Below are 22237 nucleotides of genomic sequence, written 5' to 3'. Positions count from 1 at the left end.
CAACTCCTTTTCAAATTTTAAAAAGAACAAAAGTAGACATAAGAAGGTCGGATGATATAAGAAAAATCACCCCTAAAGCATAGAAGGGCGTTGAGCAAGAGGAACTTAAGAAACAAACTGAAACTATTAGAATTCACTCAAAAACTCAACCCAACCTAATTCTATCAAAGAACGTAGTAATTTTGAGATGAGAGGCTAGTTGAACAGCCATATAAACAGCAACGAACCCATTTACCTCGAAAATCCTTGGGAACCATGAACAAAAAGTAGATTTCAGTGATAAAAATGAGATCAACAGAGAACAAAATTAGTATACGACCATCAAGCCATGATTATCTCTCAACAGTTCGACAATTATTCGAGTACAATTGATGTCGACAAGATTGAAAGACATTCATATTACCCTGGAAACGCCAGATCTCAGTTACACTGACATTGGCAAGGGCCAGTTTTTCAAGGGATTAGACAGCAAATCTTTCACTCAGTTTCGACATTACAACTACGGCTCCTTCACATTGTTGTCGGCGCTCAAAATAAAGAAAAAAATGAACCCAAAAGTAGGAAAAACTATGACTTCTTTAATTAATGCTCTAAAACAGATCAAAGTTTTGGCAGCAGCTACCTACACCATCAAAACTGTATCATAACCCGATTTCCATACCCCTTTTTCAACCAACTTCATAGTCTACTTCCTTGGAGAACACACTCTACCATACCATTACCCTCCAAGGCTTATTTTTACTCAACTCCCAAACTATTCTCTTCAATAACCTAATTCAGATTGTGATGATATGGAGATTTGGCAGGCTTTCTCCTACAAGTCGAAACAAAACTTCAATCAGTATGGAATGCAAGGATGAGCGTATCCATGTGTGCTGTGCGCGTAAAAGGTAACTCACCCGACTAGCTTTCAATCTGTTTCTGTCCTGAGATCTTCTCCTTTTTTGAGGCGAGCGTCCAGTGCAATCTTATAGACGTATAATGAGACCATAGCTCCACTGCATAGAAAGGAATAGTCGAAACCAACAAACCCTTCAAAGTGGATACAACAATAAGGTTGGCTAGACTAACTAAAAATACTAGTGAACCTAAGGATTCTACACTACATGCTAAGCTCAGGATTGGAGCTGAATAAATAAAAAATGAAGAGCTTAACCTCAGGATTCTACACTACATGCTAAGCAAAAAGTAATGAAGAACAAATGGGCCAAACAAACAGATTAACATATTTTCCAGCCAACAGGTTATAATAACAGTAGATATTATTTTTTGGCCATCCATTCAGCAGAGGCAATAATAAACATGAAAAAAAATGAAGAGAAGATATAACCTGATCAAAGTTGTTAGAAGACTGAAAAATGATGGTCTCTGCATCCAGAAAGAAACACATAAACAAAGTATCAGAAAAGCGTTCTCTAATTTTGTCAGACGACTTGATCAAAGTTCTAATTTTTCATGAACATCATTCACCACATAAAGATTATACTAAGTTAGTATTAGAGTTCTCACCTGAAAAACCAAGCGCAACTCTCTCAGAAATAGAATGCTTGCAATCACTGTTACAAAAAAATCTTGAAACGATTAAAAATTCATCTAAAAAATGAGTAAGAGGAAGACCAGAAATCTGATTAGATGACTTAAGTTTGATTGACATATGCATGCAGCTCAAGCCCACCACTAGCAAATATTGCCCTCTTTTAGACTCTCTTCCGGGCTTCCCCTCAAGGTTTTAAAATGCGTTTGGCAGGGAGAGGTTACCACACTTTTATAAAGAGTGCTTTGTTCCCCTCCCTCAAGGTTTTAAAACGCGTTTGGTAGGGAGAGGTTTCCTCACCCTTATAAAAAGTGTTTTGTTCCCCTCCCTCAAGGTTTTAAAACGCGTCTAGCAGGAAGAGGTTTTTACACCTTATAAAGAGTGCTTTGTTCCCCTCTCCAACTGATGTGGAACCTCACAATATAATATAACCCTAGAAGACGGATCAGATGATGCAAGACTAGAAAGCAAAACAATTCGATACAATTCATAATCCTCAAATCTACCATCCTCCTTGTCCGACTAAGCTGTACATTTCATAAGCAAAGATAAAGTAGCTTAAGATGATAGAATATGAAGCATGCGAAGTTCACAAAGCATGATCATGACAAGACAGCAGGAAATACCTGACAAGTAGACCATAGTTGGCTCGACAATCATTTATGTTTAATATGCTATGCTATTGAATTAATGGCAGACTGACCTGCCTGCCCCTTCAGGGCAAGAGGACGAGATTCTCCTCTTTTGTATGACTTCAAGCTCATAACGCTCAAGGCCAACAAAGCACCACCAAGTATCATTCCAAATCTAATTGCAGCGAGACTTCCCGTTACCATGAAGGAAAGGAAACCACCAACAGAAAGGACCAGTCCTGTAAACCATTCGAAATAGAACGAGTCAGCAAATGATTGACACAAGAACGAGTCGTCATAGATAGAATCTTGAAAAGGCAATGTTGCAAAATATACAGATATTACATCCTTCCAAATTATTGTATCGAAGGTTTCTTTCCCTCAAAACTCAAAATTGACTTGGATGGATTGCTCAAGTAGAAGCTGAAATAAATCGCCGTACTAAAGCAAAGAGGACCCTACTCCGTTCTAACCTTACATAAAGTATGGTAATACATACCGTATGGTATCCCATAATAGAAGTCCTTAACTTTCGAAATATCCCGTAAGTCATCGTCCGGAGAAGTAAATGTTTCCACAATCTCCTTAACTTCATCAGGGTAATTCTCTGCAACAGTGGCAATATATTCTTTACTTTCTTCACTGAATTCTTGCACTATTGAAGCCAAATCCTCCTTTGCCTTATCGGCTTGAATTTTCAAATGCTTGGAAGTTTCATTCAAAGCAACTAATGCTTTCACAGAGTATTCCCCGTATGCCTCCTTTGAAATGGCTTTCATCTTCAGAGCTTGTTCTTTGAAGGAATCTAAAGCATTTTTCCACAACTCTTGTGCCTTTTCCTGATCAAAATTGAAATCCTTTTCGTTTTTCTCCCCTTCAATCTCTGAATGCTAATAATCCAAATAAGAAACACAGAAGGGAATATCAATCTACATTCAATGCAATGAATGTAATCAACTATACCACCATATAAATTCAGAAATTGAAGAATTTCGTCTCCATTCCAAAAAATAAAATGAAACAGGTCCATATTTTTCAAACCCTAATGGCTAAAAACCTAGAGTTCCACAAAAATAATCATTATTCAACAAGGCGGGCAATGTATATCTGGATCATTGACCTGTCACATGTCATAGCGATCAAATAATTTAAATATTTATGAACTTCTTAAAACTTAAATTGCTCGATAGTGTAATCCATAACACATTGAATGACTAGATCATGGATCTGTTCATTCTCCTAGTCACATTTTCATTTAACAAAAGAAATTCCACATTTCTCAGCCGCTACTAAATTGTCCTAGTGACATTCAATAATTACACAGTCAAAATCACAATCACAATCACAGAATCCCACATTCCTCAATCCAATCCCAAATATCACTAACAATTCAACGCAATGACAGAACAGAATTCCGCATACCGACTCCTCATGGGAAGCCGCAAACGCCACAACCCGTCGGTTCAACGAACACCGCCGATGGGGGGAAAGAAACCCATTACGCGGAAGAGTGTTAGCGACAAAGGAAACCTTACAACCACCATAACTGATCAAAGGATCGAACCGCAGAGACGAACAGGGTCGGGAGCGGACAGGGAAAGCAGCAGAGTTCTTGAGCTTCAAAGTGGAAGAATCGGCGGGGCAGGGGGTGGGATTGAGAACCAAAAGCGACTCCATTAGCGGAAACTGAAGCAGAGCAATAGGGAGAAAAGGAAAGGGAGAAGGGTTCAGAGATGAGGTGATATGGCGAGTAATTCGAGGCACACGAGAAGAGGGGTTGTTAGGGTTTTATAGAAATGGGGGTTAGAGAAGGGAAGGGAAGTGAAGGGAAGGTGAGATTTTGTGTGGAATGGTGCCACGAACGGTGGAGCAATGAGGAAGTTTTGGTTTTTATTTCTCTTTTGGCCTTTTGGGATTGGTGGGGAGAATCATGTGCTTATCAATCAAATGTTTTTTTGGTGTTCCTTTGTGAAAGGCTTCTCGAACCTAGTTGAACCCATTTAAGGGTTCTAATCGAGTCCGGCTGACCATCTTTGATGGACAAACTAGATTAAGGGTCCTAATCGAGTTCAACAACCTTCTTTGGTTGGACCCAACCTCTTGCAACTAGGGCAACCCGTATATGCTTTGAAGTTAGAGATGCAATCCTTATCATTGTTCTTAGTTGACGTGTTTGTGTACGCTCTGGTAGTTGAAGTTAGAGTTTGCATGCTCCTTCAAAAATTTAGTTTTAATGATGGTGGTATATATTTAAATTTTGTTGGTCTTTACTTGGTTCGATAGGGCAAGCAAGGAATGACACATGATCCTAATTGATTTCGTTCAAACTTTATAAACGATTCTTCTATAGTTGAAAGGCCTCTCGTTCTAAGATGTTATCGATCATTATAGCTCCCTTGGACATACTATCAAGAATAGCCCATGTGTTGTTCATATCATTAGGGCGTCCTGAACATCCATCCATCCCTCTGGGTTTTATCGAGGCATGAACCCTTGTGATACATAGGTGGAGGCACAATGTTGGCACACCCATGTCATCTGTCACTATCCTTGAAAAGGAAGTCGCTCGAGACACTCATTTCGCATTGCTCGCTCATGTTGTGACACACGTATGTGCCACATGGTAGCTTACTTAGGCCACATGGCCCAGGGGTGGTGGAGAGCTGACACCATGGCTCTCTCTAAGGTACATTGTGTGACATTTTTTTGTGAGTAGACACGATTTTGACGAATGGTCATACGATCTCGGAGTTTCCATTAGGAATTTAATTCACACCAAATTTAGCGAGCATTCACATTTCATATTGAAAGACTTGACTCTAGAGTTGCATGCCCAAACTCATAATGGAACCACGATTTCAGAGGTTAAAGGCTTGGGGTCTTACCCAACCCTTATCAAGCTTGTCTTTGACTCTTATGTCAACATTGTTGCCTCTATCTTGTTTATGTTTCAATTTGGCTTCAATGCACATCTTTCGTGTTAGATGATGCACCATTACACTTGTCTATCTTGGCCCATAATGCACTATTACATTTGTCTATCTTGACCCAATCACATCATGACTATCTTGCCCTCAAATAGTGTATAACGAGAAGATGTATAAATTTACATTAAATGACATTCATAGAACCATATCTACACAAAAATAAGCATATATTTCTCCTCTAGCTATGAGGATGAAAATATATATATATATGTATTTTTTTTTCCATGTACTGTACATTGAGTTGAATCAACCACCAGAAGACAAGAGGAAAACAAGCAAGAAAATATAATAAATAATAAACAAATTGAATCAATTCAAAAGATCAGTATCCTTCGATTCGAGGTCTTCGAAGGGCTGACATTGACGATTTTCGCCTTTCCTGTCGATCGACATCCTCAAAGGAGAGGGTTGAACATAGCTGGGGCGGAGGTGTAGGAATGGAAGTTGTACCTCCAGGTGACAGGGATTGGTGAACTCCAGAAGGTGGAGAAGGGGAGAAACTTAGTCTGGCTGCTGCTGGTGCTGTAATGATGATTCCATCAAGGCTTGGTGATCTTAGCATCTGTTTTCCAGTGGGTTCTTGCAAGGGGAATCGACTTGATTGCTTTAAGTTTTGGATGATCTTCAGCTGTTCAACTACATGTCTCATTGTGGGTCTTTCTGAGGGATCCTTTTGAAGACATTTTTGAGCTATGTCTGCCACTGTTCTGGCTGCTTTGGTTGGGAAGCGCCCTTTTAGTTGAGGATCCATGATCAACGACAATCGACCATCATCGGTAAGGAACGGTTTGGTCCACTTAACTAAGTTCCTCTCTTCTTTTGGGTAATGAGAATCGAGATTTCTTCGCCCAGTTAGTAATTCTAGAAGAACAATTCCAAAACTCCAAACGTTGCTCTTTGGTGTAAGTAGCCCTCTCTCCAATGTCTCCATTGATAGATATGCTGCTGCCTGAATGTGGAAAGACAGGAAAAACAATCAAGCCCAAGCCCACACCCACTACTAGCAGATATTATCCTATTTGAGTTCTCCCTTTGGACCTTCCCCTCAAAGTTTTTAAAAAGCGTCAAAGGGAGAGATTTCCACACCCTTATAAAGAGTGCTTCGTTCTTCTCTCCAACCGATGTGGAATCTCACAATCCACCCTCCCTTCGGGACCCAGCATTCTCGCTAGCACACTGTCCAGTGTCTGGCTCTGTTACCATTTGTAACCGCCCGAGTCCACCGCTAGCAGATATTGTCCTTTTTGGGCTTTCCCTCAAGGATTTTAAAAAGCAGTCTGCTAGGGAGAGGTTTCCACACCCTTATAAAAAATGTTTCATCCTCCTCCTCAACCGGTGTGGGATTTCACATTTAAGGAAGCCAGGATAATATCATGTACCCCACCAAAAATCATGGGGCGAAAGTCAAAGGAAGAGTTTCAATGCGAATATAAGCATCAAGAACTCACCACTGAATTGTTAGAAATCTCTGTCTCAGGTGTCGGAATTTGTCCTACACAACCATATCCAGAAAGCTTGGCGCTAAAATCCTTATCAATTTGTATGTTGGCAGTTGAAAATTCTTTGTACATTGCCTGCAAATAAAAATTACATTTGAATGTTACTAATTATCCTCATCATTTGAAAAGTTTCAAAACTAAAATCAATTAATAAGAACACAATTCTAGGTAAACGACTGCTAAAAGCTATTGGCTGTCCGTTATAGTAAATATTAAACGACGAGCTATCTCACCTGAAAAGGTCCCTCTTCGTGCAAGAAAGTGAGACCCTGTGCGGCGCATAATGCAATCTTCATTCTCGTAATCCAGTCAATGGGAGGCCCATCTGATCTCCCATACAATAGACGATCTAAGCTTCCATGAAAGAGTCTCTCATACACGAGCATTCTCTGCCCCGAACCCTCGTGGGTATGAAAGCCCAGCAATTTACAAATGTTTGGATGTTGCAAAGATGCTAGAGTATTAACCTCAGAAACAAATTCCTTATAACCCTGCAGTGATAAATAGCAAGTGCATAAGAATTTCCAGTTGCTTCACAAATTCCTTAAAAAAGGTTCAGTTCCTATACTGAGACTATAAACAGTTTTTTCATTTTCTTAATAAGAAACCAAGCGTTCATCGATAACGAAAGAACGAGTACAATACTTGCTACAAGAATTAAGCCAGATAAACGGATTCTCATCAAATCTAAGCAACCCCAAAAGCTCCTTCATGCACTACAGACCATTAAAAATCGAAACGTGCACTAGTAACCTATCAGACTTCATATCTTACCTGATTGGATGGATTACGGCAAGTAACAGCAGCTTCAAACTTCTTTGGAGTTGAAGCATCATCTCCAAAGGTAGCCCTATATATAAAAGAAGGACTCTCTGACACACAGTATTCAGCAGAAAAATTATGGCAAGCAGACGATATTTCTTCTGAAGGAAAATTTCTGACCACTTCCACCGGTGGTAGTGGCAAAGGTCCAGAGGCATACAGAGGCCCAGATGACATCACTGATTTAAAGCTTCCAGTATTCTTTAGAGTCCAGCTAACCTGGGGCGATGGAAGAGGCAGCGGTTGAGGACTCGGGGATCTCTGTTCTTTCGATCCGAATCGGCCAGGTGACTCGTCTAGTTCGTCGTACTCAACTGATGAATAAGCGTCCTGTTCTGCTGCATACAAATTTGATGGAGCAGACAATGTATGCACTCTACTTCCAGCAGCTCCATTAGCTGGTTGAACAGGTTTCACTCTGATCTTAAAACTCGGTGGTGCAGACTGCAACGAGCGGGGTTCGGGAAGCATAGTTGGCACGATCTCCCTAGACTTAACATGTTTTCCCTGAACACACCGTGCACGATTTTTCTTCTTGTTCTTTAGAACTGTGAAACACCCCATCTTTTTTTCAAGATGGTAGTAATACCAACAAGCCTCTTACACTTAATCAACTACAAAAAGAAAAGATAAGAACTAAGTCAAAAGAAAGTTCTAATTTAAAACCCCCAAAAAGACACAAAAGATAATCAAGTTGTTCATTCAAATTCAACAATTCACCATAAACTGACGAACTTAATTCAAGGATCATAAACTACACCTTCGATCACCCTGTTTGTTCACTAGCAATCTTCCACACACAGGATACAAATCAAAGACGAAATCCTAAGAAATTCATAAACTCCATGAATCATTAAACATAAATTCATCTATCAGCAATGAGAACATCAAAAACAGGTCCAGAAATCGAAACATCACCTCCAGAAAATTACTAAATGGCGAATCTCAGAGCTGAAAAAATTCATTGATGTTGCCAAATTCAGAATGGCAAGAAAAATCACTTCCAATAGAATCATCGCAAACTTCTAACCCAATTAAAATCATCCGATAAAGAAAAAGCTCTGAGAGTACTGATAAATTTTCCCACACCTTCAATGTCCACAGCGATAAACTCATTACCGATTTCATCCGATTACACAAAATCAAGCAACAACATATCATTAAAATCCATCGCACTCTCATCTTCCAACAAGAGAACAGAATCAGAAAAATGAAGGCAACCCAGAAAGGATTCAACAGTGAGGGAGCTATGAAATCAATTGAAAAGAAAAACGGGAACAAATTCAGAGAGAAAATGGATGGATCATCAATCAATACCTGGAGGAAAGCAAGTGAAGAGTGAGGAGATCGGTGGATTGCGTGATGGAGGGGGATGGGGAACTGGGGTTTCAGATATTGAGAGGAATTGGGAGCAAAAACAGTGAAGAAAACCGTGAAAGAGAGGAAATGATTAAGAATTCGTTAGCAACAGAAGAGGAAGAAGAGGGCGCAACAAAATGAACAGTGGTCAAACTTCTCACCAAATCAAACAGATTTATTATTGAATTTAACAAAAAGTATCTTTTTTTTAATATTGTTCTCCATAAATAGCATATTCCAAGCCATATTACCTTTTTATCCCCCACTCATTTTATTTTTACAACAAAAAAATAATAAAAAGTAACTGTGACATAAAATAAATAAATAAATAAATAAATATATATATATATATATAATTTGAATGGAAAAGAATTCATGAACCAGTCTAATTTATAATATTCAATTTTTTTTATTTTTTTATGAACTATTACGTCATAAAAATATTTTTGGGAGGTTTTATTAGATGAATTGATATTAAATTAACAAGATTAATTATTTAATTTAATAAATCCATTATAATTTATTAAAATATTTTCTTAATTCATTTCTAAAAATAAAAAATTTATGGAGGGAATGTAAATACTTATTTATTGAAAATATAATAAGACTAATTATTTACCATAGTTATTTTAGTATAATGATGAGAATGGATTAATAAATAAATTCAAGATATATTATTTTTAATATATTTATTAATGAATGAAAATTAAATTATAATTTAATTGGTTAAAATTATTTTAATTATTTTATTTAATAAAAATAAATTAACTTACAATAATTAATTATTTAAAATTAAATAAGGTAATAAAAGTATTGAAAGGATTTGTGGAACCATATAAATAATTTTTATTTAACATTGTCGTTTTATTTTATATAGAATCTTTAATGACGTTTACACCATAATAAAATTGTAAAGAAAAGAATAATTTATTATTAAAAAAAAAGCAGGGGTAGAAGGGTAATTTCGACAGCGTCTAGGTATTGAACGAGGAAAAATCAGTCAAAGTTTGAAAATTATAATATTTTGAATTAATTTTCTTTAAATGAAAAAAAAAAAAAAAAAAAAAAAAAACAGGATCCCTACATGGTCANAAAAAAAAAAAAAAAAAAAAAAGGAAAACAGGATCCCTACATGGTCAAAGATGCCTATCAAGATAGATCCTTGAGTCTAAACATAGGCCGTCAGATCAATAGTGATGAAGAATTCAACGGCCAAGATTCAATCATTGAATTATAACGGGGGACCCACAGATAGGAACGTTTTTGTCTTAATAAAAGAAACCCCGTTTTAACGCTAACAAACATTCACGGCCGGCGAAAATCCCGTGAAATTGTGGAGGTTACCACCGCTGCAGGTCGGCGGTTGGCGGTGTCGATCGGCCCCACCGGCTGTGTCTATTTTGGACTTGTATTTTCAACTTTTTTAAATTATTATTTGTTTTTTTTTTAAAGTAAGATTATTTTTTACCACCACGTGTCTTTTTTAAAATCTAAAAACAATATATATATATATATATATATATATATAGAATATATTCAGTATTTTAATTCACGTTTAAAACATTTGGCTATTTATTTTAATTATTTATTATGTGAAATGCGAATGTGAATTTAGTTTTTATTTATGACTTTCTTGAATGTGCGATGATCGAGATTTTTGAAATTATAAATAATTTACAATGATTCGTGCGTGATGAAGCGGTTTTCTTATTATCGTGAAATTTTTTATTATCGCTCCTGTTTTTGCTAGGAGAAACAAATATACACACGAGAAATAATGTTATTTCGTTTCTTCGGATAAGTTATTTTCTATTTCTTTTATAAAATAATTTAATTTAATCCTATTTTGTTAAATTATAAATTTGATTCTCATGGAATTTTTATGATTGAGCCATCGAAAACGAAGGTGCACCTTTGTTGGTAATAGCTACAAAATAAATAAAATGCAACTATCATAACACAAGTTTTATGGTCTTCAACACGACATCACGGATGTATTGTCTTTTCCTGAAGTAAATAACATAAGGCTCGAGAATTTTAATAAATACTCAATAATTGACTTCACTCTTCGAGTCACGGAATGCAAATAATACATAATGATGAGACCTATAATTTAAAGCAATTCTATAATGATGTGCAAGCATTGGGCCCACCAAGCGGACTAGCACACCCTGTTAGCCTGTTAGCCTGTTAGTTGAGCTAGCTTCTCTGGGTTGTTGCCGAACACTCGGAGGGAATAATGACCGTTGAAGCATTATGGTAAACATGATGATCATTTTAGTCTCATAGTGTATGCGTCTGTACTCATCATAAAAGAGAAGTATCCCAATGCACGAGAACGAGGTCCCCATATTTTCTATTGTAATAAATCATGTAAAACAACCCTCCTTTGTAATATGGGTACATAAACTCTTATAAAATCATTTAATTCATATAATTTTCCAATCATGACATAGGGGGTGTGCATCATAAATTTCCTCGAAGCATATCATGTCATTGCATCTTATGGTCTTACATAGCATATCATAGTACATCACGACATCTCATAACATAACATAACATGACATCTCATTTATACCATAACATTATTTGGCATATCATATAGCGACACATAATATGACATATCAAAACATATCACACATATCACACATGTAGTGCCACTAGATGCGTGTCATCATATATAAAGCAATTCTTCCAACCAAACCGATAGTAGAGTCACTTACTTGGTTAGCCTAGGTCAAAGCTATTACGACCCCTTGATACTACCATAACACTAGTCACTTACTTGGAGTCACCTAATTCAACTAAAAATAGTCATACTAACCTCAAACGCTTCCGAAAAGTTGAAAATAGTAGAAAATGGTCCATGCGTATCAGACCCATGTCAGATTAGCTGAAATGTCGGCTTGAAGTCGTTAACAAATGTATTCTACAATTAGTTTCAAACCGCTCAAGATGAAAGGAAGTCCAATATAATGGATCAAACTCTTGAGTTATGGATGCTGCTGCTTATTTATAGTTTGGTCAACGGTTATATCCGTACATAGCTATATATAGTAGATGGTTAAATATGTTGTATATAGTAAATAGCTATATATAGTAGATGGTTAAATTTGGTAAAGCTATATATAGTAAATTGAACTATATATATCACGTTCACTTTTTTGTATTCTCTATATTATCTATTATGAAGTCATCAATATAAATTCTTTGGCCAGAGTTCTCCTGACACTTTTCTCTATCCGGTTCTTTGTGTTCATCTAGATCGGGTGTGCATTGTTGTGCGACCCCAACACAAACTTCTTACTTTTTCAACCGAACCCGATTAAATTGGCATATCAATTGGGGTCAACGTTAAAAGAAACATATTTCCATGCCAAATTATCTTCTTTTAAGATTCACCTACTCATGCAAGAATGGTTAGAAGACTCGTCCTTTGGTACCGAACATTTCTTAAAGACTATCTTTGGGTATTGAACACTTCTCAAAAACAAAAACTCTTCAAAATTTGAATACTTTAAGGCTTTATGATTGAAGTTTCAACCTCGAGAACCAATACTCCAACCCTCGAATAAGCAATTAGGTAAAACTATCATTTCTCTCCCTTTGATAGCTTCATAGATATGATATTTTGATTAAGAAAACAACGATATACCGAAAAGAAAACCAAAAGAATATGCGAATACGAAAAAGATGAGCAGCAAAGAGGGTTCTTCATTTCCCATGGTTGAGGTGGAGAAATACAAACATAAACAATTATGGTGGGACCTATCTTTGCATAAAAAGATCATAACATGGTCTTGGACTCTACATTCCAGTCCGAGCAAAGTTAGATGTGTAGTACTTTCATACACACGGCTCACTCACACACACATGGACCCAGTAAACGAGCATGTACACATACCCCCTAAACCTAACTCGTCGAGTTGGCCCACTCATGCTGCCAAATGTCATAGAGAACAAGGGCTAGCATAATGCCTTAGCAAACATAGATATCGTGTACATTACTAAAAGATAACGGAAAAGTATCTCCAATACACGTAACTAAATGAAGACAGGTTACATTCCCTATTCTCGATCCCGCCCCAATTCTTGTCTCAACTCGCCTTTCTCACACACACGTGTGTATATATATATATATATATATATATATACATATACATATACATATAATGATAGTTTGTTTTTATAATCGCATTAAAATGGATGCCCCACTTATCTTCTTGGGTACTTCGCCACTTCGAAGTGGGATATAGACAACCACAATATTTCCCCAAATTTCCAAAATGTTTTCCATTTTACATTTTAAATATTTTTTTATTGACGGAGTTTATAATAGTCGATCTAAACTAGCTGTGTTATACTCAAGCTATTAAAAACGTTCAATTGTCTATCAAACATTTAATAATAATAATAATAAAAAATAATAGTTTGGTAGCGGTATCGTAATTACAAGTAGGAAATTTAAATCCTATAATCTATAAACTAAATGTTCGGGTTACTAATTTATTGACCAACTTTTTTTAGCTTCATTTATTGTTAGATGGTTACGAATTCTGGGTAGATGACAAGACAGAGCATTTGTGATTTCTTTTAACTAAAGATTGAAGTTTTTTTTTGCAATTATATGGAGTGGTTACATATTTAGAATAATTCAATCTTTTTGGGGTTTTTGGACAGTGAGATCTAAATATGTTATACAATCACTTGGAATGAGATCATATTGATTCCGAGATTTTAGCATATGATTTAGGAGTTTGTATATCCATGAGGGTTTACGAGGGTTCTTAGATCCAATTCGCTAGGGTTATCATATCTGTAACAGCTCAAACGTTAACAAATATTGTTATTTTTAGGTTTTTCCTTTCAGATTTCCGCTCAAGGTTTTTAAAAGAGTATAACATAGAGAGATTTCCACTCTTATAAAGAATGTTTCGTCTTCTCTCTAATCGATGTGAGATCTCACAGTCCACCCATTTTGGGGCTCAACGTCCTCTCTCTCCAATTGATGTGAGATCTCAGACTATCAGTTCAAAACTTAACTTTTAATATAAAACAAGTTGAGAGGAGCTGAAATGTATCCATAATAGATCTTCCTTTGATTTGATCTAAACATCATGAGAATCTCGAAAAAAAGTCATACGAGTAGAGATTTGAAATGGATAAATATCATACCATTGTAAAGATTCGTTATTTCTAACTGATAATATTTTTTAAAAAACGAGGTATAATAAGTAAACACTACTAATATATATTTGGATTCCGAGCATAAAACGACCAAATACAAGGGTTTTTGGATCAGATACCAAAATAGAACGAAATCACCTTGGTTTAGAAATACTTAAAACTTTTCCTTCATTTATTCTCGGATAGTTACGACACAACAACATGGTCTACTAGCATTGCAGCTGGACTTAGCTACGACATCCTAACGAATGGTGCTACAGTCGATACGTGGGTCGATCTTATAGGGAAGCTTGACACCACACCTAGCCGGAAGAGCAGCAGCATTAGCAAGCGTTTGAGCATTATACGAAACCCCCTTGACAAGCGATTCCAAGCATCCGCACACGGCCTGTCGGTCAGCCGCTGTGCTTGCCAATTTATTCAGGTCCTGCACACCGCTGCAACATGTTGCAGACGGCGCCCCTCCACCAGTGACATATGATACGCACGCACCCAAGTCGCTGACCACCTGGTTGCATGTCACGGCCGCCTCGCTCACCCTTCCACCCATAATAATGCCACACACAAGCGCCACAACCAAACCCATCTTGACATTGATCATGCCACTACTCGCCATGGTGTTACTCAAATCAAAGCTCCTTGACGATTTAGTGCAAGAGTTTGAGCTTATGGGTTGGGGACTGTGGGGTTTATATAGAGAAGGAAGTAATGTTGATGGGATTGGTAGGTTTTAAGGCCATAAATGCAAGGTTTTGTTGGTTGGGTGACGCTTTTAATGTCACCTGCCACGTCCCGAGAGTTAAATGCTTTGCTTTACTTAAGGAATCAACTAAGAAAAACTCTGATACCAAATGATAAGAAATCGCTACAAAAAAGTAAGATTCGTATTATTTTGTTTATCGAATATGTGAGATCCCACATCGGTTCGGGAGGAGAAGGAAACATTTTTTATAAAGGTGTAGAAACCTCTCCTAGAAAATGCATTTTAAAAACCTTGAGGGGAAGCTCAAATGATAGCCTAAAATAAACAATATCGGTTGACGGTAGACTTGGGCTACTACAGAATATCTGAAGCTAAGAACATTTTTTGAGATTCGAATAACTCTACAAGTAAGATTGATCATGTCAAGTTTGAATGATATTAAACATGCGCAACGTAACTTAACTTTTGCCTAAAGGGAAGCAATATATTTTTCGAGTCTTTACAAAGATAACATACATACTCAAAACTCATAACCTTCTGTGAGTTGTTTTAAGAGTTGTAACTTTCCTATCTATGACCATAATTAGCCGCTATGTATAACTTATGGTCATAATTAGTTAATGTAACGTAAATAACAAGTTTTAAAATACATTAATGAAATATCATAACTCTAAATTATCATCCACCCAAAATTTGTAACAATTTAAGAATAAATGAAACTTGATTCATCTTTAATGTGCGTAAATTGCAACATCTTGTGATCATTTGAACAATATTTTCTTCCGATCTTCTTTAAAGTTTATATTGCATGATTGATATTTTTGTTCATATCAATAATGAGTAATAACCCCCAGTAAAGACTGGTACGATTCAATTCAACATTTTGTTCGTTCGGATTTGATTGTGTCATAGCTCTATAATTCGGATTAGGTTTATCGTTGGATGAACTGCATTGCTGATATTGACCCTAAAAAAGAAACGGTAGGTACAGCTAGTCCGTGAACAGCCAACCATCGCACTGTAAAAATAGGATAAGTTTTATCGATAGTCATTTGTTCCTCCTAAAAAGATCTACTAAATTCATCGAGTTGTTCCAAAGAATCAAAACGGCCTGTTATTAATGGAATTCCTTGTCGGCTCTCTGTAAAATACTCATTTGGACGAGGGCTTCCAAAAACATCGTAAGCTAAACCCGTGCTGACGAATAACCAACCTGCAATGAATAGAGAAGGTATAGTAATGCTATGAATGACCCAGTATCGAATACTGGTGATAATATCAGCAAAAGAACGTTCTCCTGTGCTTCCAGACATGCCGAGCTCCACATATTCTTGTACAGTCAAAAGGGGATCGATTCCGTAAAAGATGAGATCAGTAAATGGAAATTAACTGAAATTTTATCTTTGTAAGATCGTCAATATTGTACCGAGGGTGTTTTTAGAGTATACCGAATCAGTATAGCTATCCTTCTTCTGACGTAATATATATATATATGAATGAATCAAGACTACATTCGAGTAATTCTAAGGATATGATTCTTACAAAATACTAAAAAAAAAAAAAAAAAAATTATTATTATTATCTATACCAACAAAATACACCTCCCTTATCGGTAACTCAATTATAAAAACTTTGAAACTAAGAACGGCTGGAACTAATGATCTCCGAGAAACATATGAATGGGGACAAAACATGCTAAAAGAACTTGTGTTGGTTTGTACCGTTAGTTGCTATTTATACCAATAAGATATATATATTTTGTCGGTAACTCAATAAATATGTTAAAAAAAATTGTCGAGATAATTAAATGCCGAATTCTAAACTAATTATAATGTTTAGAGCTTGAAAAGGAAGTTTATGGTCCAAATATGATTTGAATGTTACATAATTATTCATCTATTTTGGTGGTTTTAATTAATGGTTTGCCACTATTTACAATACTTACTGCCCAACCTCCAAGCTGTACCCATCTCCATTAATGAGAATATTTAAAATATAAATAATAATAAAAATACATTTTCTTTTTTAATAATTCAATTAAAAAACATGCGAGCGATAACAAATGGTCGGGAACAGGGGAAGGGGTCAGATTTATCCCGACGGGAGTAAGAGTAATAATAATGTTTATAATGCTACAACAGCAGGTATAGTAAGCAAAATAATACGAAAAGAAAAAGGAGGATATGAAATAACCATAGTGGATGCATCGAATGAGCGTCAAGTGGTTGATATTATCCCTCCAGAACCAGTACTTCTTGTTTCAGAGGGCGAATCTATCAAACTGGATCAACCATTAACGAGTAAGAGTAATCCTAACGTGGGAGGATTTGGTCAGGGAGATGCGGAAATAGTCCTTCAAGATCCATTACGTGTCCAAGGCCTTTTGTTCTTTTTTGCATCTGTTATTTTGGCACAAATCTTTTCCGTTCTTAAAAAGAAACAGTTTGATGATCACAAAATTATGAAAAACTTTTTTCTTGTTTTTGTTTATATTCTTTTTCTACCGTATTTCGGGAATGACTTGTACTGTATTATTAATCATAGTATGGATATTGTGAGGAAATAAGAACGGTATTATTATGTCACTGGTGCCCGATTGAAATGTCATTGAATGTATCTATTTTTATTCTAATAGAATGAAATTTGATTAGATATTAAAAATGGAGAATAGAAAAAATAAAATAATTAATAATTCTTTCGTCAAAGATCCCTATTCTTGGTTTCAATTTTTCCCGGTTTATCAGAACCGTTTGTTGATTTATTACATAAGTAGTTAACAAATTCAATGAATTTATAAATTCTATTTTATATTAAAATAACTCGAGAAAATTCTATTAGTATATTTTACTATATTAAAGGGTTTGTAATATCTGATAGAAATATATTATTGTTATATTGGGATTGTGTCATCCAGACAGAGGGAATGGAGTGATTCTCTGATACTATCGCGAAAGAGATGGTCTGGATCAATTTTTTTGAAGCAATTTAGAATCTGAAAGAAATAAGTTTTGTGGAAACATCGGAAAGATCCATTTTGTCATGTATATGAATAAATTATTCTAATTAGTAAGAGCTAAACGGAACCTACCCTTTTTTTTTTTCTGATTCGACGGGGATTCTGTTGAGTTCTTACGCTTCCATATCTACAACTCAGTTCATCCGATTATTATAGAGATGAACCTAATCCAGAATATGAATCATAAAAGAAAATACCGACTAAACCGATCACTGGAATACCAGTTATAGTACCTATTATCCAAAGAGGAATCCTTCCAGTAGTCTCGGCCATTTGTCCCACTTCCCTCCCCATTTCATAAAGTAGTCGTGCTAGAGACAGAAACAGTCATAGATAATTATGAGATGATATCCGAATGGAATAAGATAGTTCGTACTATTATTTAGTATTTTCTTTTATTTAATTGTAGAAATAATTGGAAAATAGAACAGCAAGTACAAAAATTAGTAATAACCCCAGTAAAGACCGGTACGATTCAATTCAACATTTTGTTCGTTCGGATTTGATTGTGTCATAGCTCTATAATTCAGATTAGGTTTATCGTTGGATGAACTGCATTGTTGATATTGATCCTAAAAAAGAAACGGTAGGTACAGCTAGTCCGTGAACAGCCAACCATCACACTGTAAAAATAGGATAAATTTTTAACCATTTAAAATAATTAGGTAACATTATATAAGATTTACATCATTATTCATCCATTTTGGTGGTTTTAATTAATATTTTGACAATATTTTAATTTTTTTTAATTTTGTATTTAATAAATATTTTTTGATATAAAAATATATAAAAAAAAATTAACTTTAACTTTTATTTTGAATATATTTCTCGAGATTTTTATTTTCATTTATAGAATTAATCTGTTGGATGATGAAAGTCCCACATCGGCTAATTTAGGGAATGGTCATGGATTTATAATCTAAGAATACACTCTTCATTGGTATGAGGCCTTTTGGGAAGCCCAAAGCAAAGCCATGAGAGCTTATGCTCAAAGTGGACAATATCCGAGAGGTCTATACCCTATAAAACGTCTACTAAGGGAAGGTTTCCACACCCTTATAAATGTAGGACATCACACTTATGGCTCGGGCTCTCTTCTTCACCTTCCAATTATCTTTGTATATATTGTTTTTTTTTTTGTAAGTAATTAAAATAATGGTCTTTTGAGTAGATAAGGAAAGGCTTAAAGCTAAGATTCCTTTTAAATTCTCCAAAAAGAAATTATGTTGAGAATTTTGAGGACCATTCACTTTCATTTTTTTATTGGTTCTATTCCATTTCTCTAAAGTAACCAAAACCCTAATTTTATTTTATCTTCTAACACGAACGAACGAATATATGAGTCGAATAAATAATATTGTCAATAATACACGTGCCGTTTGTTGCTATGGTCGTCCCGAATATCTTAAAATTTAAATATTTTGTTTTTATATTAACGTCTTTTTGTACAGTTTAAATATAAATTTGGTCCCTACACTCAGTATTTTATTAGGGTTACGTCTATACTTAAATGATAGTTTGGAAGGTTATAATTAAATTTGAGAATTTTCAAAGTTATATATGTGAGATCTCACATCATTTGAAGAGGAGAACGAAACATTCGTTATAAGGGTGACGGGGATACGTAAGAGGTCAAAATGGACAATATTTGTTAACTGTAGGCTTGAACTGTTACAAATGGTATTAGAGTTATAAACCGGACTGTGTGCCAACGAGGCTGCTGGGACTCCAAGGGGTGAATTGTGAGATCTCACATTGGTTGGAGAGGAGAACGAAACTTTTCTTATTGAGGATTGATATAAATGGTATTAGAGCAAAACACTAGATAATGTGCCAGAGAGGACGTTGGGCCTCCAAGAGAAGTGGATTGTGATATCTTACATTGGTTAGAGAGGAGAACGAAATATTCATTGTAAGGGTGTGGAAATATCTTTCTGATAGATACGTTTTAAAACCGTGAGACTAACAGTAACACATAACAGACCAAAATGAATAATATCTACTGAGATTTTTTAAATATAACTCTGAATTTTTTAGTTTATGCATGAACGATGAGATATTCTAAAGGCTAATTCGGAGCCATTTTCGACTTTCAAAGCGTTATTAAACGAACTAAATTAAATCCTTGAAATTTAATATTTATTCGATCGACATGGTTTTAGTCAATGGTCCAAAGAGAATATTAATGTAAATATTAAAATTGTGTTTTTAAAATATATTATCCATCACCTCTGGTATGTAAAGTAGAAGATAAGCCTTTTAATTTTAGGAATCTAAGTCTATTCAAGTTATTAAAATTAAACCTAAGTCATAACTTACCATTGGGTACACTTATATATTTTCGATCCAGAGATTAAATGTGAGATTCCATACCGGTTTGGGAGGAGAATGAAACATCTTTTATAAGGGTGTAAAAACCTCTCCCTAACATACGAGTTTTAAAAACTTTGAGGGGAAGCTCGAAAAGAAAAACCTTAAAAGAACAATATTTACTAGCTGTGGACTTGGATGGTTACAGTTGATATTAAAGCTAGACATTGAGTAATGTGTCAGCGAGGAGGCTGAGCCCCAAATGGGGTGGACATTAGGCAGTGTGGCAACAAGGATGTTGGGCCCCTAGGAGGTGAATTTGATGGGGGGTCTCACATTGATTGAAGAAATGAACGAGTGCTAGCGAGGACGCACAAGGAGGTTGAGTCCCGAAGGAGAGTGGACATGAGGCAGTGTGGCGACAAGGACGCTAACCCTAAAGGGGTGGATTTGGTGGGGAATCTCACATCGAGAGGAGGTTGAGCCCCGAAGAGGAGTGGACATGAGGCGGTGTGGCAACAAGGACGCTAGGCTCGAAAGGAACGAGTGTCAGTGAAGACGCGCGAAGAGGCTGAGTCATGAAGGGGGTAGACACGAGGTAGTGGATAGATTGTGACATCCCACGGTGAAGGAGGAGAAGAAATTCATCATTTTACACACATGTTTACCTGTCAATACAAATATTCGAAATTATGTTGTCACAACGATTTTTGTTATCTTGTGAAAATTTAAAGACAAAAATAAAAATATTCGAAAATGAAATTAAAAAAAATATATATATATATATAAAACACATCCTTATCGAACTTATATATAGAAGATTCAAATTAAGCCGTGTGGGAAAGGACGAGACCCTTTGTCTTTTTAACCTCGAGAAAATAACTACTTAAATTTAAATTTGGTCCCTATAATTTTGAAAATTTTAGAATTAGTTCGGATGAAATTTTACGAATTATAAAAATAAAATTTTAATTTTTAAAATTATAGACTTCATTCTAACTTTCTTTGAAGTACAAGAATCACTAGAATTTATTTTGCTCGGGTTTTCCTAGAATTGGATTACTTGAGACGAAAAACTTAACTGCATGGAGGGGTATTTATAACAGAGTCCAAATAATATAGACCAGATTTATCCTTAAAATACCGAAATCATTTTCCTAAAATATCTAGAAAATGTGTATATATCGAGCTTGACCTAGTTAATTAGTGATGATATTTTAATCTCTATAGGTTTGTTACTCTTAAGTTGAATCTCAATTTTAGACTGAATATCCATTCGGGTTTCATGGGTTGAATATCCATTAGATAAACATTAGATTTCATTTTAAATCCATTTGACGTGGAAAAATTTGAGATCCCACATCGGGTTGAGAGAAGAACGAATCATTCTTTATAAGGGTGTGAAAATTTCTTCCTAGTAGACACGTTTTTTAAATTGGGAGCGGACGGTTGTTATGAATATGGATTTTTATTTTTATACAATAATTCTTATTATTTATTTTTAGAACAAAACTTTGGAGAGATAGAAGAAAAAGAAAGGAAAAAGAATACAAAGTTGTGGTCACAAACTATTGTTTAGAAAAGATGTTGATCAACTAGAATATATTTGGTATCTTCCCTACAAAGTTGAAACTAAAAGGGATGACTTTTTTGCTCCTTTTATTTGGATCATTTTATAAATTTTTAACGTTCTCGAAAAGATGATGTGAAAATTTCGAAGGAGAACGAAACACCTTTTATAAGGGTGTGGAAACCTTTCCGTAGTAGACATGTTTTAAAAACTTTTAGGGGAACCCCGAGAGGGAAAGCACAAAGAGACAATATATGCTACTGTTATAAATGATATCAGAGCTAGACACCAAACGATGTGCTAGCGAGAAGGCTATTCTTCGAAGGGGGTAGACACGAGGCGGTGTGCTAGTAATGATGCTAGGCTCTGAATATGGGTGGATTTGATGGGGGTCCCACATTGATTGGAGAAAGAAACGAGTGTCAGCGAGAACGCTGGTCCTGGAAGGGGTGGATTGTGAGAATCCCACGTTGGTTGGGGAGCAGAACCAAACATCTTTTGTAAGGGTGTGGAAACCTTTCCCTCCCTAATAGACACCTTTTATAAGTGTGTAGAAATCTTTCCCTCCCTAATAGACGCGTTTTAAAAACTTTAAGGGAAAGTCCAAATAGGATAACA

The 22237-nt window shown here is 35.6% G+C and overlaps 3 protein-coding genes across 4 annotated transcripts; all 3 read right to left on the bottom strand.

Annotated features, from left to right (window-relative positions):
• Nucleotides 1-307: 307 nt before the first annotated feature.
• Nucleotides 308-4049, bottom strand: LOC111466053 (protein FATTY ACID EXPORT 3, chloroplastic). Its single transcript, XM_023110623.1, has 7 exons — nt 3589-4049; nt 2666-3056; nt 2238-2405; nt 1510-1556; nt 1331-1368; nt 900-998; nt 308-814 (listed from the first exon to the last, which is right to left on the bottom strand). Exons 1-6 carry the CDS (start codon nt 3841-3843, stop codon nt 911-913), a joined length of 987 nt encoding a protein of 328 aa, XP_022966391.1. The 5' UTR covers nt 3844-4049; the 3' UTR covers nt 308-814; nt 900-910.
• A 1254-nt stretch (nt 4050-5303) lies between these two features.
• LOC111465982 (probable serine/threonine-protein kinase PBL1) lies at nt 5304-8979 on the bottom strand. Of its 2 annotated transcripts, none has more exons than XM_023110502.1 (5): nt 8792-8979; nt 7427-8088; nt 6886-7143; nt 6602-6727; nt 5304-6102 (listed from the first exon to the last, which is right to left on the bottom strand). In XM_023110502.1, the coding sequence occupies exons 2-5, from the start codon at nt 8036-8038 to the stop codon at nt 5476-5478; spliced, it is 1623 nt and encodes a 540-aa protein (XP_022966270.1). In that variant the 5' UTR covers nt 8039-8088; nt 8792-8979; the 3' UTR covers nt 5304-5475. The 2 variants fall into 2 exon arrangements, with proteins under 2 accessions (XP_022966270.1, XP_022966271.1); XM_023110503.1 differs by having other exon boundaries at nt 7427-8079; nt 8792-8965.
• Nucleotides 8980-14061: 5082 nt separating this feature from the next.
• On the bottom strand, nt 14062-14690 carry LOC111466126 (non-specific lipid-transfer protein 1-like). Its single transcript, XM_023110716.1, has one exon. It carries the CDS (start codon nt 14634-14636, stop codon nt 14262-14264), a length of 375 nt encoding a protein of 124 aa, XP_022966484.1. The 5' UTR covers nt 14637-14690; the 3' UTR covers nt 14062-14261.
• Nucleotides 14691-22237: the final 7547 nt, after the last annotated feature.

This window comes from Cucurbita maxima, unplaced genomic scaffold, assembly GCF_002738345.1.
Source record: "Cucurbita maxima cultivar Rimu unplaced genomic scaffold, Cmax_1.0 Cma_Scf00030, whole genome shotgun sequence".
In the NCBI taxonomy this organism is placed as follows: Eukaryota; Viridiplantae; Streptophyta; class Magnoliopsida; order Cucurbitales; family Cucurbitaceae; genus Cucurbita; species Cucurbita maxima.
Note: the sequence above shows the minus strand (reverse complement) of the source record. Positions and strands in the feature narration are given on the sequence as shown.